The sequence below is a fragment of the Micrasema longulum genome, unplaced genomic scaffold, assembly GCF_059751315.1.
Source record: "Micrasema longulum isolate JH-2025_06_02 unplaced genomic scaffold, ASM5975131v1 h1tg000769l, whole genome shotgun sequence".
Taxonomy (NCBI): Eukaryota; Metazoa; Arthropoda; class Insecta; order Trichoptera; family Brachycentridae; genus Micrasema; species Micrasema longulum.
Genome location: NW_028277963.1, coordinates 383,029 through 402,815, shown reverse-complemented (window position 1 = coordinate 402,815; position 19,787 = coordinate 383,029). Strand labels below are relative to the sequence as shown.

At 32.9% G+C, this 19,787-nt stretch overlaps 1 protein-coding gene across 1 annotated transcript; it reads left to right on the top strand.

The window, feature by feature from the left end:
- Positions 1 to 1,173: 1,173 nt before the first annotated feature.
- On the top strand, positions 1,174 to 17,951 carry su(w[a]) (suppressor of white-apricot). Its single transcript, XM_088230461.1, has 13 exons — positions 1,174 to 1,450; positions 5,033 to 5,211; positions 6,797 to 6,981; positions 7,344 to 7,563; positions 7,750 to 7,811; positions 10,125 to 10,602; positions 11,195 to 11,476; positions 12,226 to 12,864; positions 13,415 to 13,554; positions 14,977 to 15,103; positions 15,782 to 15,896; positions 16,743 to 16,793; positions 17,432 to 17,951. The coding sequence occupies exons 1-13, from the start codon at positions 1,257 to 1,259 to the stop codon at positions 17,760 to 17,762; spliced, it is 3,003 nt and encodes a 1,000-aa protein (XP_088086587.1). The 5' UTR covers positions 1,174 to 1,256; the 3' UTR covers positions 17,763 to 17,951.
- The last annotated feature ends 1,836 nt before the right edge of the window (positions 17,952 to 19,787 follow it).

Here is a 19,787-nt window from a genome sequence, read left to right as displayed (position 1 = left end):
ATGCGTTCTATTTTCAAAAAATATTACACAAGTACCAAACAAAAAACATTTAAAAAATGATAATAATATTATGCTTTAGGTCAACACCGAAACACGTTTAGGTACTGTAGTAAAAAAGTGTAATAGTTAAGGAAAACTGGTTGATGATGGTAAACCATAGCTTGATTTCCATTGTCAAACGTTTTATTTGTGAATTGTTGAAAATAGCCCTAAAACCCTTAGAAAAATTATAACTCTGAGCCCAAACCCCTATTATCTTCTTTGGCTTGTGAACTTTTTGCGATCTTTATTATATTTAAAATTGAATAAATTATTCGAAAACAATATTATGAAAATTAGTTAAATTTCGTTTTTGTTTTAAATGTGACTTATAATCTTTGCTAAAAGATATTAAAAATTTACAAAAATGTACAAGAAAAAAGCTAAAAAGATTAACGTTTTGAACATTGATGATTGCATAAAACGAGGAAGACCGAGAAAGACGTGGCATGACCTAATCTAGCAAATGCTTGAAGGTGGACATGTCAAAATAACCGATAACCGGGTTGTTCTCCCAAGGCTTGTGTCGAGGACTCAAGGTTCAAAAACCCAAGGTTCGATCCCCATTCTATCACAACTTGATTCCCATTTTCTAATAATTATTTTTAACTCTGAAAATGTCCCGCAAATTAAAATATTTTACTATATCATAGAAAATCAATTTTTTGAAGGGTTTGAATAATCAGTACTTGTGCATGAGAAAATGTATAAATGCAGGGAAGCGAGGTTTCTATGCAAAGGCAGGGTTCTATCAAAACGTGAAACGGTGAAATGTCATTTACCCCTAAAGTAAAACAACTCAATGTTTTTTTGGTTTCCTAGGGAAAACAAACTCTTTACAGGTTGATGAAAGAGAATAAGATGTTTGAAACGAGCAAACATCTGGTCCCTAACCATCAAATCCCCACAATATCTTTGTTTATTGTTTTTAATTCAAAATATAAAAATATGATCTAGCTCTCTATTCTTTTCTGCTTGTGGCGCGATGGTTTGTTCGTTCAATCCCTACTTAAATAGATCGTTAGGTAAATTTTTTTGTTACACAAAAACAATAAAAAAAATGTCCGTACACAATAGACGAGCCATAGAATGTCGAAAACGAGAAAACACTATGGAAATTAGAAACAATGAAGCATAGAAAAAGTAGCAACACTAGCAATCTGTCAAATGCGTGTGGTGCGATGTTAATTTATTTTCGTTAAAATATTTTAAAAAAAATGGCATTTAAATGGCATAACAATGTGAATGATTCTGGTATACTTCGTAAAAATGATTTTTGTGAAAACAAAGAAGACCTCCTGGTATTTGGATACTCGTGTAAACTATTTAGAGATGATGAAAAAGCGCTTCTGATAGACCAAGGCAAACATCTTATTCCTTGGATGGGAGATGATACCTTGAAAATAGACAGGTATTTCGCTTGCCGCTATTCATAATTAAGATTTACTTTGTTTCACTTAGTAAATCCAGGGATTAAATACAGTGTTTTTCAAATTCAGAAAACGAAACACACCACAAAAGATAACCGATTTTTTTTTCAAAATTCTATCAAAATTACTCTTTCTATATTATTACTGACCAAATACTGAATTGTCGTGTTCAAATTCTCAGTTGTTTGTTCATATAAACTTACACCAATGTAAATACTACTTTGAACCTAAACATCTTTTCCTGTAATAGGTAGGTACAGCATTACTTTATTGTTATTGCATTGTGTGATGAAATAAGTATCACTTATCTTTGGAAGCTCGTTTCAAAATATCAGGTCAGTCCAAAAGTCCGTGCGCATTTTTTTGAATTTATTAAACTGTGTAAATAAAATACAATTTATTATTTTAATCAATGATATATTTTTCCAGATTATCTATAAATTCTAACCATCTTATAGGTAGCTTATAATTCCATTAGTGTCGAAAGACTGGTTTTACAAAAATATTTTTATGTATCGTTTTATCAGCGCTATGATTTTTTTGTAATTTTGAAATTACTCCGAATGTTACATCACAAGTTCTCATCGGAGAGTTCTGCTGATTGGTGAGTTGGATTCCCGGAAACCGGAGATCTATCACAACACTCTATCATTGGTTTATTCGGATGAACTTGTGTCATAGTTAATTTGTATTATTTTTTTCATACATTTTTGAGAAACATCGCTGTACAATTAAATGGTTTAATTTTTAACACATGTTAAAAAACATTTTTTATATCCAATTTCCCATAGCACTGAACTTCCACACTAACACAAATCTGATAATTGAACATCTTATGAAACCAATAACCAGTTAGATACATTGTTTTTTTTCTTCTTTTCTTTTTTCTTGCTATTATTTATGTATTTACGAGTATATCTGTGGATTTAAGTATAAATATGTATTATTTTATTTATATTTTTTAGACACCATAGTATATAATATTAAATCATGTAAATGAATGCCTCAACACGAGTTGTCCCTAGTGAGGTATTCATATCTAAAAACATAAGTGTTAGGTAAAACGTGGAATAAAAATAAATAAATGTAAATTTAAGGTCACCAATTCTACATTTATTTATTTATGCTTTATTAAGTTAGTTCATAACATCTTAAGAACTAATATAAACTTTTAATAATATTACAATTTTTTTATCAAAATTTCTCAATTACACATTTTTTCAAATTAATTTTTAATATTTAAATTTTTTCTATTTCCTTTATTTCTTCAGGTAACTCATTGTACAGCTTCAATCCCTTGTACAACGAGTTTTGAGATTCTGTTTTTTTCCTCATTGGTTATCTTATCTTTTTTTTACCCCTTGTTTCATATGTATGACATTGTTGGTTAAATTTTATTATTGTTTTTATCTTATTCATCCCCTTAATTATTTTATGAATAAAAATTGCCACTTTATATTTAATTTGTTGCTTTACTGTGAGCAAGCCAATTTCCTTGAGCATTCTTTCTACATTAGAATATACAGTGGTGCCTCACACAACGAACTTAATTCGTTCCAGGAGCAAGTTCGTTATGCGAAAAGTTCGTTATGTGAAACGCGTTTTCCCATAACAATACATGTTAAAAAAAATAATTCGTTCTGTAGCATAAAATATGGTAAGATGACATTAAAAAAAGATAAATTTTTTGTTATTATTTTTATTTAGATACATCTAAAAACATAATGAAAAAAACACACATTTTTTAATTTTAAGAAATAATCGAATCTTGCACATCTTCATCCATTTTCCGCTTTTTGGCCGATGGTGCAGTGAAAAACCTGTCCAAAGTCGTTTGTTTCTCTCTTTTCTTCAACATCTGCCGGAAATAACGGACAAGAGTATCGGAGTACAGGTCGTTGATCCTGTTTGCTTCAGCGGAATCCGGATAGTGGGCATTGGTAAACTCCTGAACTGCTTTCCATTTGACCAGGATGTTCTTGATGTCAGCAGTTGGAATTGGTTGATTGTTTGATTGTTGCTCCTCGTTATCAGATGACGCTTCCCTTTGAGCATTGTCCTGTTGTTGGGCCAGAAGTGTTTGGAGCTCTTCAGTTGTCAGCTCTTCTTTGTGTTCCTCAATAAGCTCCTCTACATCCTCTTCAACGATTGCTGCGACACGTGCGTAAGTTAAGCGTACTGCTCAGTGACTAACGACTGCCTGCGCGGAAGGATGCAATAAATCGGCAGTGATCGTGTGAAGTGGGCGACTTCGTTGTGTGAAGCGAAGTTCGTTGTGTGAAGCGAAGTTCGTTGTATGAATCGTGAAATGAACGAAAAGGAAGTTCGTTGTGTGCAGCGTTCGCTGTGCGAGGCGTTCGTTATGCGAGGCACCACTGTATAATTTTTTTAAATATAATCCTCATTGCCTTATTTTGAAGAATTTGTATATTTTGAATTTCTCCTTCATTACATAAAAAAAGAACGGAAGAACAGTAATTTATGTGTGGAGATGGGAACTGCTCAAATCAATCATCAAAATTCGAAAAGAGAAACACCGTTCTATTACGGAAATACAAAATGAATTAGTAGGATGTAAAATATGCTGGTTCTTATTAAAAGATAGATTGTTGAACGACTTACCCATAACGGGCGTTTCTTTTCAAGAAATAGACAGTTCACATGGTGAATGGTTTAAGGCGTCAGGCCACTTCGGTTCGCTAGTCATGGAAAAAAGGTATTTTCACATATCGGGATTAACCAGAGAGAATTCCTACCAAAAAGGACTATTTGTCAATATTGTGAATAAAAAAACTTAATAACAAAGTACCCACTTAAAAGCATACTTGTTACAATATATACATATTTTGGATATAATTTATTTCACAAATATTTCAAAGCCATATTTCAAATTTCTTTATTAAGAAAAAAATTGCGCAGTTGCCTCTTTTTTTCTTGCACAGATAAGATGATGGGCCACACACCTAATGAAAAAAACAGGGGAACCGTTCGTTGTAAGCCCTGTAAATGTCTACTGTCTGTTCATTATTACTGGAATTTCATCTAAGAACGGCTCAATTTGTATCGTCCAAATCCACACGGCACAGTAAAATTAGGGTGTATTGACATTTATTATATTCTTTTGTATTTATTTAGCGGCTACACTCAGGTAAAAATTTCGCAAAAGGAAATCGGGTGGAGATTAGTCGGCCTCATGGTGTACTGATTATTGCGTTTGCCTGGCATTGAATTAAAAAATATAAATCTACTCTATATTATTTTATCATGCCGTGTGGATTTTTACCATGGTGTGAAATCGGCCTATCATGTGATATCGCGCAGTGGTCTCGTCGTTTTCCAGTCTCCTTGAATGTATTTTAGACTTCTATAATTCGTTGTCTAAATTTTTCTCTATTTCCTGTAATATATTTATTTATTTCCTTTAGTTAGTTAAAAAACATAAACATTACATTTTTTTTATTAAAATCAATCAGTTTTCTTTCGTTCTTCATACTTTAAGTGATTTAATCCTCATACATTAAGCTGTTTTGTGTTTTAGTTAAAATATAAATATTTGTGTTCAGATATGATTGCCGCGGGAATTTGGCAGCAAAAGAGCTGGCCGCAGCAGAGTCCCGGGTGGACCCGGTGGTGTCCTGGCAGCACCTCTTGTCTGCTGAGGAGCAGCGAGCGGAAAGACTCTGCGATGAGGAACGCTACAGAGCGCTGCACACCGACGAAGATGAAGAGGAGATGTACAGAGGTGAACAAATTAAATCTATATTTCAAACTTGGAGATCTAAAAGTTAAATAACATATATCAAACTTAATAAGTCTTTCTGACAAGCTTGTTTCTCTCCATTGCTGGATATAGGCCTCTTCCAAATTTTTCCATGTTTCTCTGTCCTAGGCACTCTGTTTCCACCCATATCCCTCGAGTTCATTGATGTCATCGGTCCATCTCCTCTATAGTCTTCCCACTTTCCTTGAATTTTTTGTAGAATTTCTAATTTAGTATTCTGGAGGTCACTGCCATTTTTGTCTTCACACTCTTTTTGCGATATCAGTCACCTTTGTACTGCGTCTTATTCTCTCATTCCTTATTCAACCTCTTAACCTTTAACACACTGTGTGAAAAAACTCCCCCAAATCACTGTGTTAGGAAATGATCGCCTGATAGTCACTGTCTCTTTTCATCTCATTAATGTTATATGTATGTCTTGCTGGGAACCAAACGGCGGAACTGCCAAGACGAATAGAAATGAGTTGGGAGCTTTTGGAAAACTTAGGCACATACTTAAAAATAAAAAAAATCCGATTTGTCTGAAAAAGAAATCTTACGAAAACTTACAAATCATCCAGCAGTGGACGACAGAAGGCTGAAGAAGAAGTATGTCTTGCTTAGTGATCTAATTTGATTGTATTTCTTTCTCTCAAATAAATGTTTTATATATTTGTCTCAGGGTACTCGATATTTTGTCATTTTCGGAGATTCTGATGGACAAAATATTTCATTGAAAATTATCTAATAAACCTAAATTATGTGATTTTTTTTCTTATGTGTTAATTTAGTAGTTGCCGAGATATTCATTAATTAAGTGCAATTTGCAACGCCTATTACATCACAGGAATGGGCGGGTTAAGGAGAAGTCAACATTTTTCTTTCCATAGACCTCATGGTGTTATGTTAAAACAAATACCAATATTAGATATTTTGTCAACAGTCAACAATATGGAAGTCTAGGCATTTGATTCGTTTATGATTTGTCATCGGCTGAGTTAAGTGATCACCTTACAGGTTGTCGATTTCCATGTTCTTGTATAGCATTTTCTAAATCTATATTTGGATTGAATTTTTACATTCCAATGCGTGTTAATTTACCATAGAAAATAAATGTCGAGAGAAAACAAGTGACATCTATTGTTAAAAGGGGTAAGTTTTCTTGCTATATAAACTAGGTTAAATATAAATTTGATCTCTATACAGTTAATCAATACAGGCTTGTTTGGTGAAGGAGATATGTATAAGAAAAGGAATAGTAAATAACCAAATTTGGTCTGTGGTGCAAGAATTATTTATATGGCATCCCAGTGAAATTAAGTTAACTGTTATGTGTTAAAAAAAACATTTTAAATAAGTCAAAATCTTTTGAAGTAAATTAGCATAGAAGAAATAAAATAAAAAAATGAGTTTTATGTGAACAATGTAAATTAAATTTCGGTCACTGTACAGTCCTTTTTAGAACAGGTTTCTCTAATGAGAAGTAAACTTAAATTATATGATATTAAAAAAGCTTAGATTTAATAAAATAACAATAAATCATAACATCCTATCTTGTTTCTTCCAGAGGAAGAATTAAAAAGGCTTCATATGGCTCACAACGCCTCCTACGGCCAAGTCCAGTTCAACTATGAAGGAGATGCCGGGAAGAAAGAGACAGCCATTGCGGAAGACAAGGATAGCACCAAGATGGAAGATGAAGAGGCGTTTGTACCGACTCCAGAACTTGCCATCCCTGATGGAATGCCTCTGGTAATGAATTTGAAAAATGATTTTAAACTCCTTGATAAAATTCCTTACTATTAATATATACTGTAATTATTAGTGAGCAGCTTAAAGCTGATACGCTTAAATCTACTTTTACAAAAGTTAGTTGCTGGCGTATTTGAACTTTTTCAAGACAAATCTAACCCATTTTTGAAGTTATTGAGACTAAACATTGAGACCAGCTCTTGTGTAGCAGCTGGATCTAAATCTGGTATTCTCTAGCCCAAGACTGGTCTTGAAGTCAAGCATCTGTTTTAGTTTGACCATAGAATCAAAATTTGGGCAGCAATAGTGACTGTTGAGTATATTTTTTTCCTTTCATACGTCTAATTATGCATTTGTTTCAGCCCGAAACAAAGAAGCTGAACGCGATAATAGAGAAGACGGCGATGTTCATCGCGTCGCAGGGCACCCAGATGGAGATCCTCCTGAAGGCCAAACAGGCGGGCAACACGCAGTTCGATTTCCTATCCCTAGAGTGCCCATTGCACCACTACTACAGCCACCTGCTGGCCGCCATTCGTGAAGGACGCTACCGCCCTGAACAGCCGACCAAGCAACAAGAAGGTAAGCAATTTTTTGTTTAATTTTTATGTAAACTAGTGTTTTCTATTTTGCTTTTATAATTATATTTTTTATACTCTTTTAAAGGCATAAGCCATTAAAAATTGATGGTAATATATAAAAAAAGAAAAACATGTGTCATTTTATGTAACCATTATAATTAATATTTATTTTTATATTTTGTTACAGAAAAACAGGAAGAGGAAGAGTACTATCTCCACCCGAGCCTAGCTCCCGTGTCAGTGGAATCGGTAGGTGTTTAAACCACCGTACAATACTTTCAAAGACATTTCATAACCAAATTGTGATATTCCCAGACTGTTCTAATTACTGTGATCAATTACTGTTTTTTTGTCTCTTAATATTTTCCTTCCAACAAGCTCTTCACGCCATGATGGTATTGTATTTAATTTTTATTGTATATTTATTTATGTATCCGACATTGAGTTGGATAGACTTGTTGCTTTTTTGTAGCTATATTTCAGAACTGGTGGAACAGATTCAAACAAAAAGTGGTAATTGTTTTTTTTATGATTCTATGAAGATCTATCCTCTCATACACATTAATTGATTCTCTACATTGACTGTTTTTGATTTGATTTTGACCAACTTTTTTTTATTTTTACAAGAGATGAAATGTATTATTCATAGTATTTTTATTTAATCAGGATTAATAAAGTGTCAATTTTATGATGTTATTTCATTTTCTCTTGTTGATAAGGATATTTTGGCTGTTAACATTGATATAATGATGATGTGTGAGAGATACTCAAAACAGAATATATAATACTAAATTTGTGGACTCTAAGACAGCCATTTTGTTTCTAGTGTCTAGGCCTTAAGTCTAAGTGGTGATGGTAAGACCTATGTCATTTTTTAAAACAACAATATGGCTATTAAAAAAAGAACATGAAACCATCATCTTAATTATTAATTTGTGTACAAGAGGATTCAAATGAAGTAATGTATTTTGTTTTGATCTGTTTTCACCAGTATCTATTTGAAAGACTGATATTTATCTATGTACAAATGTTTATGTCAAATAAAATTATTATATTCTCTCCTGAAATTACTTGATGTTTTATTTCTTTGTATTACTGACGTGTCAAACTTGTTTTTTCCAGGACCCTGTTATAGTTCGGATATTCTGTTTCGTGAACCATTCCACACTCCAAATGGTCTTGCAATATAGCCGCTTCAAAATTGCATTTACTTGAATAGAAAATTCTAAATAGGCTATTTTCTCTTGGCGACACTTGACTCAAACATAACGATAATGAAACAGGAATTACCAGAAGACCCGGCTTATTGTCATTTGTTTTTTTTTTAAATTTTATATTCCATAAAGGTTTATATATTAACATTTTTCAATCAAAATATGTACATACAACTTCGACAGCACTGAAATATAAAATAAACTTCATTCTTATCAACAGAGTAGTAAAAATTTTGCATGTTACAATATTTTACATCTATATACATATAGCATTACAATTTTCATTCAAGGTTTAGTATTTCTGGTCCAACTCACTTATTAAAATGACATAAATTAATCAAATTATGATTTGAATAGAAAAATTAAAGTGTATAAGGTTAATTTTTAAAAATAACTGGAATATGCATTTACATAATTTGGAAGAAAAAAATTAGATATTGCATTGAATATTTGGCACAATTATTAGTGTGCCGATATAATGTTCTTGAGGAATCATACATATTTTGTTCACTTTTAGAATATCTCTTATTTTATCTTATTTTGTTGCTTTCAGCCTTTGAATAATAAAAAAGGTGCATTTATAAATTACACAGAATGAGTTTCTTGTTATTTTCAATTGAATTTTTAACACAACTTCTTATGGTGCCACATCACAGTAATGACAATTTTTATTTTGTTCTCAGTCGCTCTAAATAAGGATTTGGAGCTACAGTTGAACCACTCTCTTAAGTTTTTAACCCATGGGATACGTCCTCTTTCTACACTGCATTTTCCTGCAACTTTTCCTTGTAATATTTTTGCGTAATTACTCCAAATAAGTAACTTCAAAATCAGCATTTTTCAGTTACCCATTTAAAACACATATTTGTATCTTCCTCCATGAATGCTATAAATAGGCAGAGCCTTGAGTTTACAATGCGACACAATCAGGACATTCGCGCATGCAAGCCATTGTTTGCGCTGTGCTGTTCCTCGAACAGCACATTAGACTCGCTATATGCAATTTCTAGCATTACTACCATGGCACTGTATTGAAAAAATAGTTTGATTATTTCCCTTGCTTTTGGATATTCAAAATGGCTAATAATCAACTCAACTCGCTAAAATGTTACCTAGCTTACAAATATAAGCAATTTAAATTTGTGATATTCCAGGTTTTTAAAAATTGAACCTCTTACAGTTATTTCTCTTTACAATGGGCCAGTTTAAACACACTTCCTAAGAGTGACAATAGGTTTTAGACTTTCAAAAACCATTTATATTTACATTCACAAAGGTTGCAATTTGATGTTACTTAAAATTTTTGTTTGATCAAACATTAATCTTTCTGTTATTTTAATGCCTACAGGCTCCTTCTATACCGAGCATTGCGTATAAGCCTTCGGCGAACTGTGCCTATTCCATGCTGGTGAACCAGATTAAGGGCAAGAAAGACACGGAAGATGAATCTGCTGAAAGCGATATCGCTCCACCCGGGACAGAAACTCTCCCCCTGCCGATCCCGAAACCCGCCACTGAATCAGAAAGCACCTTTTCCAAAATGGACGCAGAGCAGATGAGATCGTACGCCGCGCACACCTTTCCTTACGGGCACGTCGCCCAGCCGGACATCTTGAAACCTGCGGTCATGTACGACACCAACGCAAGTAGTGAAAATTTGACAAATGTTCCGGTGCCGAGTGTGGCAGTCGTCGAACAAGAGAAATTGCCATTCGTCGGAGTTAATTCTAATACAAATTCTCCTAAGCCAGAGTTTGGAAAGTCCAGTGGCTTAAAACTGATTCATTACTCAGACAGTGAAGGGGATTCTGATTCTTCCGATTCTGGTAAGATTATCAAAATTTTTTGCTGATTTTTAATGAAAGAAAAATTTCAAATAATGTTTGATGAAAGAAAAACACTAACCAAAGACCTTATACCATAAAAATTAAAATACGCCGAAGCTTCTAAAAAATGTATGAAAAAAATCATTCAAATGGTTTTTTATAAAAATGAACTGTCACAAGTTCTAGTGAACAGTTATTTAGAATTGCCAATTTTAAATGTTTCCGGTTTCCGTGAAGCCATATTTAGCATGTTTTCCTACGTATGGGGTTCATTTTTTAAATATCAGGATAACTCGGCGGAGTAATTTCAAAATAACAAAACTTTAAGAAATCGTAGGGATGATAATACGATACATAAAAACAAAAAAATTCCAAAAGTTTCCAACTCGAATCTCTCCTTGCAAGGAAAAACCAGTCCTGAACCTCATTCTTGAAATTAGATTTTGTCTTTGAGCTCTACTCTTTCAAAATATTAAGCACTCTCTGTGCGATAAAGGAGACCGGACCACTGAGCAAAAGTCGTACGAGTTTTGGTTATTACGTAATTTAATTATTATTTCATTATGGTAATTAAATTCTCGCTTTATTTCAGATCAATCTCACAGTAAATCCTCCATCACCATTCCTCCACCCGATTTACAAATAATTGTCGACAAGATGGCCTCCTACGTGGCAAAGAACGGCGACGCGTTTGAGAACATTGTGAAGATGAAAGGAGATCCCCGGTTCTATTTCCTGAACCCTGAACACCAGTACTACGGTTACTATCGACACAAGCGCTCCTTCTACGAACAGACCAACAAGAATGTGGCTAAAGGTTCTGAAAACGGGCAGAAAAACGAAGCTAAAGAGGACAGTGATCCAAAAGTCAAAGGTAATTTAATTATTAAAATACTTTTCTTTTTTTTTTTAGATACTCAGAGCCGTTTACATAATAAAATACTTCATTTTCTTGTGTAGTTAAAAATATTTTTTTATCAATAAATATTGTTACATAAAATTATTAATGTTTTTTTCTCTATTACAATCTACTTTTATATATTTAGTTGATCTTATAACTGTAACTTTCTAAAAAGGAGATTAGCTCTTGTGCTTGGAGATAAATTTACACTGTTGTAGTTATTTAGTAATTTTAAGTTATATAAATTTGAATATACATGATAAAAACAGAAAATAATAACAAAGTAATACTAATTAAAATAGAATGCTGTTTTTACTCGGGTTCAAAAAATTTCTTTAAATTTACTTTGAATTTGATTAGTGATATCTTATACGATTATTTTTATGAATTATGGAAAATAGATTATTAAGCAGCATATCATCGGTTATACTGCAATACTACCTAACTATCAATTGAATTTTTTGTCAGAGGATCCTAAAAAATGTTCTGTTTATATTAACTTACGATTTTAATCAATCAAAAATACCGCTGGAGTATCAGAAAAACTATAACTAAGTAAAAATAGCAATTATTTAAAACTAATAGCTCTTAGTCCCTTTAACGTACACAATAAAAATACACAGTATAAATATTTTAATACAAGAAACAAAAAATAAACCTAAAAGAAGAAATGAAAAATCAATGTTTTAAAGTATCATAATTTATGTACAATTTATTTTCAGCGCCTGTGTCTTTTTCAATAAAAAAGATTAAAGACCCAGAACCGATACTACCTAAGCCCGCCTTACCGTATGAATCAAGTTCCGACGAAGAAAATCCAAAAGACGCTGAAAATAGCGAACGGGAAAATCCGACAGAGGATAATAATCAAACACAGCAACCGAAACCAAACATCGAACCTATTCAAAATGTGGCTGCCCCAAAGGTAACTGTGGAGACTTGTGAAAACAAACAAGCGATTCCAGCCAAGCCGATAATTGTTCCGATTGTTCCGAAACCAGTGTTGAATATTGTTCCTGCTCCGAAAATAGTTCCTCCCCCCAAACCCGTGCCGCCACCTGTTCCTAACCAAACTATATATCACATCCAAAGCGAACTTCAGTCGTACGAAAAGGTGTCAATATCTGAGCCGATTGTAGTTAGATCCCGCAAGAAGAGTGCTTTAAATTCAGACAGGTACGATAGGCGCCGGTCTTCCGACTGTGAGGACGATGCGTTAGACCGGAGGAAAAGCAAAAGGAAGAGATCGAGAAGCAGAAAAAGATCAAAGAGAGACAGAGCCGATGATGTTATAATGATAGAAGAAGACATAGTGGATTCATCAGACTTTATTGATCTCACCGATGATATTGATGACAAAGGTTTGTATATTATTATTATTTGTTATAGGCAGGCAGCCTTTGCTGATGCACCTATATCTCGTGTACTGCTTTTTGTCAAAGTTCTTCTTCCTTAAAAAAAGCATCAAAACAGTTTTTGAACTGGTTGACCGAAATGGAATGGACAACTAGACTTGGTAATTTATTCCCGTCTGAAACTACCCTGCTAGAAAGGAAGTTTTTTTTGGGATTGAGATGGAATTGGGGACGATAGAGCTTCCAGTTATGACCCCGTAAATTAGTTAGGATTTAATTGATACATCTCATGCAGGGGGTAGCCATAGTAATTATTGAGTATCTTATAAGTTTCTATCAAGTCCCCTCTCTTTCGTCGTTCTTCCAATGATGTAAGTCCTAGTGCTTTTAATCTACCGTGGTAAGGTTTTAAGAGAAAATTTTGTGCAGTTATCATGTCCAAAAGAACATTTTTTAAATACAATTCCGGGTAGCACTAAACTACTTCATTATGAATTTAACACTCGTCTTTTGATTCCCTCAATATGTCTTACGTATAATATTGTGTTTATTTCAGACAAAAGGGATAATTTAGATGGTTGTGACAAGAACAAAATCCAGATTGAGAGAAAAAGAAGAGCGGCTGCCTTCCTGTCCACCTTGAAAGGTCTCCCGAGTACTGCGGCCAATCAGCAATCAACTCTGGCCAGTGCAATGGTATACACATATATTTCATTCTAATCAAAATACATATACAAATACACAATATCATCATCGTTCAGGAAAAGTCACTAAGCCAAAGAACATTATTTTGAGAAATCACAATTTGAATGTTTGAAGTAGGGATGTAACGTATGCAGTTTTTTGACATCCGCGGACCCATATGTTTTGAGAAACAATAAAAAAATTAAATACAATTTGCAAAGTAAATTATGTATTTTTTTATGAGCAAAATATGAAAAAGGCAAGTTGTAATATTATAACAGAGTTTTGCTCATTTCTGCTACATTTTTTAATGAAATAAAGCAGTAAACCAGGGTGCTATTATAAATTTCAAATTCAAATTATTTATTCACAAAGTAACATAACAAAGGATTTAAGACGTTAAATTGGAACTTTATATCAAACCAAGAACCCTTGAGCAATGGTTCGACATTATTAAGGTATAATACTCTCTAATAGCAAGAGTATTTGCCTCTTAAACATAGTTTCACTAATGTGAAAGATGTCGATCTCCGAAGTGATAATGTTCAGCTGCTTGACTGCTCTTCCAATCGGCATGACCAGAGGCAGGTTGGTTCTGAAAACCGGGAGGTAAAACAGTCTGTGCTGACGCTGTCGGAGATAGCCATCAGGAACATAAAAATTGATACTCTCTAAAATGGCCGAGTTATCGATGAAACCCCTTAACAGTCTGAAAAAATGGGTCAGTGTAGACCCATCCCTTCTAAGTTGCAAACTATTGGTCCCAAGCATACCCAAGAGGAACCCAGCGGACCAACCCCATAGAGCCACGGATAACTACCATACTTCCCTCATGTAGAGATACCTCAGAATTTTTTTATTATGAATAACTCTTGTGGCACGAGAAAACAGTTTTTCTCATGTATTTACATACTAAATAATAATACAGCCACAAGAGCGTTTGGAATACCAACCCAGATATACCAAAGAGTCATTGGTTCTAAAAGGTTATACTCAGCAAACAAGAAACATCCACCATTTTCCGAATGTCCTCCTTACCCACCTTCATAAGTTCATATATATGTATTTTTTTTTTTTAATATTTAACATGACACTGGCAAAACACCTTTAAGGTGACACGCCATTAAAATTATTGAAAAAATAATAAAAATAAATCACAAAATTAAATTTAAACGATGCTGTTTTTTTTTTTTACAAAATGTGAAAAAACATGTAAAAAGAAAGAAAATATCAAAATTCAAACATTTTGTTGTGGCGTTTGTGTTAATTTATAAACTATTATTAGTTACTATACACATTTTTTTAAAGTTTACCATAAGAAATGTTCCTCTGAAGTTTTGCGGTCTGGTCCTGAAACACCGTGCATAACTCAATTTTATTAAGTATTTACTGTAAATAAAGGATTTGAAAGTAAAATAATGTTTTTTTCCAAAGGTGAAAACGCTGAACACCTTCCAAGGAAGCCAAGAAACTGAAAATAGGAAGTACCGGCATCGCAGAAGAGACGATAGTAGTAGGAAAAAGAGGAACAGAAGAGATTCCAAGGAACGATCATATTCAGGTAAAATATATTTACACTAATTTGTTTTCATTTAAAAAATTGTGCATCTGTACGGCCATGAAAATCAGCCAAATTTTAAATAGTTTTTACTTTCAAGAAGAAATAAATGTATATTTAAATTTTTGTATTCGACCATACCAGAGGCAGCAAGATGCCCAATTACGATAATGAAAAACACAGCGCAACACACCATAATAATAAATAATAATAATAATAATCCAGGTTTGAGAAAGATCACATTGAATCAAAAACTACTCTTACTCGAATGAGACATAACCCCTACAATACATCACATACAAATAATATAATCACCAGATCCTCAACACAAAGACAACTTAAACAAATACAAACTAATACCACTTTCGGACAAAGGGATTTTGAGTACATAAATACGTAAACAAGTTAAAACTGTCTGAACATTTTGTTAATTATCTCTGTTTATTGTTAGTCTTCTTTGTTTATTCTCAAATGTAAAAATATTTGAAAAAAGTATATTGTTAAGTGTCCTTGGCACGGGTAACCCCAGTGAGGTGACATTATTTTTATTATTTATTATAGTTTGTAAGAGAAAAAATATGAATAAATAAATAAAAAATCATTGTGATCTTACCGGGAATAGAACCCTCCATGCCTAAAATTTATACTCACTTTTTCTCTAAATCTCCATTTTCTTTGTAGATTCTGGCGAGGAAGATTATCCGAAGCGCGAGAAATCCGACCGGAGTTCCAGGCACCGCCACAGCAGTAGAAAACATTCTAAGAAATCCAAAAAGAGTTCTTCCAAAGACGACAGGTATTTTACACTTTGCACTTATTTATTTGACCAGTGGATGAAGCCTTGAAGACCAGCTTGTTTTGAAATTTATTTGTATACTTTTATGTGTCCATGCAGATGGAGAATACTGTTCTGTGTGTGAAATAGAACAAGAACCCTGAAAAAGTGCTTTCAACTCGATGGCTGCTCTCGGGTGAAATTTCCGAGAAAGGAAGCAACTCAAACATTTATCAGTCAAAAATTTAATAGTACAAAATTTTTTTAAATGTTTAAACTTTAACTTTACTGTACTAAATATATATCACAATGGTAGTAGTGTAAGAAGATGAAGGTGAAAATTAAAACAGCCAATAGTATTTCTAATGAGGAAGTTCGGTGGTTTTTAATTTTGCTATGATTTTTTAAAGTTTTGTTTTTTGAGATTACCCCCCCTGTGACGTCACAAGTTGTTGTCGGCGAATTGTGCTGACATTTAAAAGTAGAGTCCGTAGCGTCAAAATACACCGAAAGAAATGGCTACCCGGAAACTAGAAATCTATCATAACACATAAAACGCTTCAATTGATTGGTCGATCTTTTGACGTAGTTCATTTTTATTAATTATTTCATACATTTTTGAGATACTTAGTGGTAAGAAAACCTTTTTATACCCAATTTTATGAGATTGAACTTCCTCATTCTGATCATGGGGTCACAGCACCAGTGCCTAGGAATTAGGAAAAAGAAATTGTCATCAGAGAGTGACGATTATCAAATATTGTCAATATGGGGTTGACGAATATAGAAGTTCCGCTGCATTCAGTTGAAACATATTAAGAAAACCATTTTGCAATAGATTGTAAATTGATTTTTTTATTGTTATAGATACAGAGAAAGCCGATCTCACGGAGAAGATAGTAAAAAACATAGATCCAGGTAATTCAAACGTTAATCACCGATACATAAAATTTGTGTCAAAAAATGCAAAATATGTAATATTTTGCATTTTTTGACACAAATTTTTCTATTATTTTGAAAGTTAAAAATGTGACTTGTTTTTATGTATTATACAATTGAATGATCACTTTATTGTTTTAATAAATTAATTTTCTGATTATGTCAATTTAAAATTATGATTACTATAAAAACTGTCTTAAAAAGCGTCAGTTAATAAGGAAAAAATAATCCGTAAGAAGTCTTTGAATTTCGGTGACGGTACTACACAAATTATTCAAATACTTGTAATTCAAAGGATTGACAGCTTGTAAATTCAAAATGAACAGATTTGTAATTAATTAAAAAATATAATAAAATAAATAAAAGAAATTTGTTTTTCACCACTATTTTACCACTGACCGGTTTCAAAGCTAAACAAGCTTCTTTCTCAAAGTTTACGAAACTTTCTCAAAGTCTAAGAAACCGGTATGTGGAAAAAAAATTGTGGTTAAAAACAAAGCTGTAATATTTATATTATTATAACAAAAACCACAAAGTTAGTGCTTTAAATATAATATAAAATTTATAAAAAATATAACCTTGCTAAAATTCCAAATGTTTATACTTCGATTTTCTAGAACCGAAAATTCACCCAAGGACAAAAAATCCACCCAGGAACAAGACGAACTGCGAAACATCGAAGAATATAAAATGTCTCGGAAGCAAGACAAGTTGCTCACTTCTTCCCTAAAGGAACTCGTCAAGGAGGCGAGGAAGGATCTCATATCAAAGGAACCAATCAAAATGGCCGTTGACATATTCTCCAACGACTCGTCCGCGGAGAGAAGCCCTTCCTCTAGTGTCAGAAACACCCCGCGCTTGCAAGAAGACGACTGGGAGAAGGATGACAGCGAGGGAAGCCGAGACAGTTGTTCAGATAGCAACGAATCCTCTGACAATTCAGAATAACTTACATTTTAAGTAAATCAATTGCCTTACTGTTATTGTTCTTTGCTCATTGTATGGATGGAGAAAATATTGATAATATCATAAACATGTTTGTATATTGTAGTTAATTTATTATAGATTGTCTGGGGAGAATGTACATTGTACCGATGTTTTAAATTAAATTATTACGATGCATTTGTCTGAATAAAATATATTTTATTTTACTACCTGATGGGCATTTATGATTGATCAACTAATTTGTGGATGATGACAACATTATTTAAAATTTGTTTAACATTTAGCCATTGTTATTAATTTTCTAGTACTTGTTCATATTGTTATCATATTCATAAAACGTTTTATAAATATAATTGAGGTAACACAAAAATTTTATTGGGGCCGTTTTCTGTGGGTCATAAATGACTGTTTTAAAAAAGCTGGACTTTTGATCCGGAGTCTGCGAAACTGTTACGGGATCACAGCCTGTCTCGAATGAAATAACGACCTGAGGTCGACTTGGCAAATGTTGAAGGTCATTAGGGCGTTAATTTGAAAAGATTACGCAAGCATGTGTCGAGTGGAAACTTAATATCACGTTTTATCTATGAAATTAATACTTAAAAATTCTACAAGCACTACGTAAACTGCCCATGGCACGTGTTTCATCCGTATCTGTGTAGAAATAATTATCATGAATATGTTCAGTTATTATTAAATAGAAATATCTAACTCATAGGTTTATCGGCTTGTTACAGTTTTATTTTTACGTTTGAAATTGCAGATTCAACAGATCTATTGATTTGTGCATTAGCAGGGAGTTGACTTTATAGTATTTACAACTATTAAATTTTTTTTAAATGAGTGCATATCTTATATATATACCAGTCACTGGAAAATCTGTTTTTCCCAGTTGTCAAATCAAGTGATACATCATTAAGACGGACGGCTGCCATAGAAAAACCAGCATTTCCCAACCTACGGTCTGCGGACCGATACTGGTCCGTTGAGATTTGCCAGTCTACAGAAATACGTGTCGCCCATTCAAAAATTCCTATACTAAAAAAGCGGCATTTTTTATTTCTATACCTGTTAACAATGACCAAAAACCTAGAACAAAAAACACACCCTATATCAAAAACCAATAAACAAAATACTACATAAATAAATGTTTTTATGCCTGCATTACCGGTCTGCAATTTTTTTCTCCTATTTCACCGGTCCTCAGGCTTAAAAAGGTTGGGAAATGAAATCAGCTAATTAATGACTCATAATCCCCAGCGATTCCTTCATCTCTGTTATTGTATATTTATTTATTTCATTTTGACAGTAAAAAAACAACTTAACTTTTTTTAAAGATAACAAACAATTTGTTAATATGCATAAAAATACATAATCAACAATCAATCTTAAATATAAATATTCAATTAGTAAATGGTATACTACAATGATGTTAGTATTTGAGGTTTGATATAAAAATACATGGTATATTTGAAATTCAAATTTAGACTTGGCACCCTTTGACCTTTTCTTGTTTTCAAAGATGAAGGACTGTGAAAGGCCAATTTTGACATTTTGCGACCATAGAGGAGATATGGATCAAATCACCGATGGAACTTAAGGAAAATGTTTCGAAGATTGGAAAATACACTGGCACAAGTGCATTATATCCGATGGTGATTATTGAAGAATACTGATTTTTAAAAATATATACAATATGTTCCCTGTATTATTTTTATTGATATGTTTAATTTCTCTTCAAATACAGATTATACGCCTTATCTTTCTTTACCTCTAATTTGGACAAAATACATAATCAAAATATTGCCAATTAAAACAACTAATTAGTCTAAATTGTTTTCAGGAAATACCCAATTCGTAAGAATCTAACGTACATCGACAAAAGTTTCAGCTGGAATAATCAAAGAAGTATGGACCAACATAGTCAGATTAATAAAGGTTTCAGGTTAAATTTAACTTTCAGTTCTGTTTTTTCTCTTCACTACTCTCCAATAAAATCTAAAAGCTGAAAATCACTTCGAAAAAATT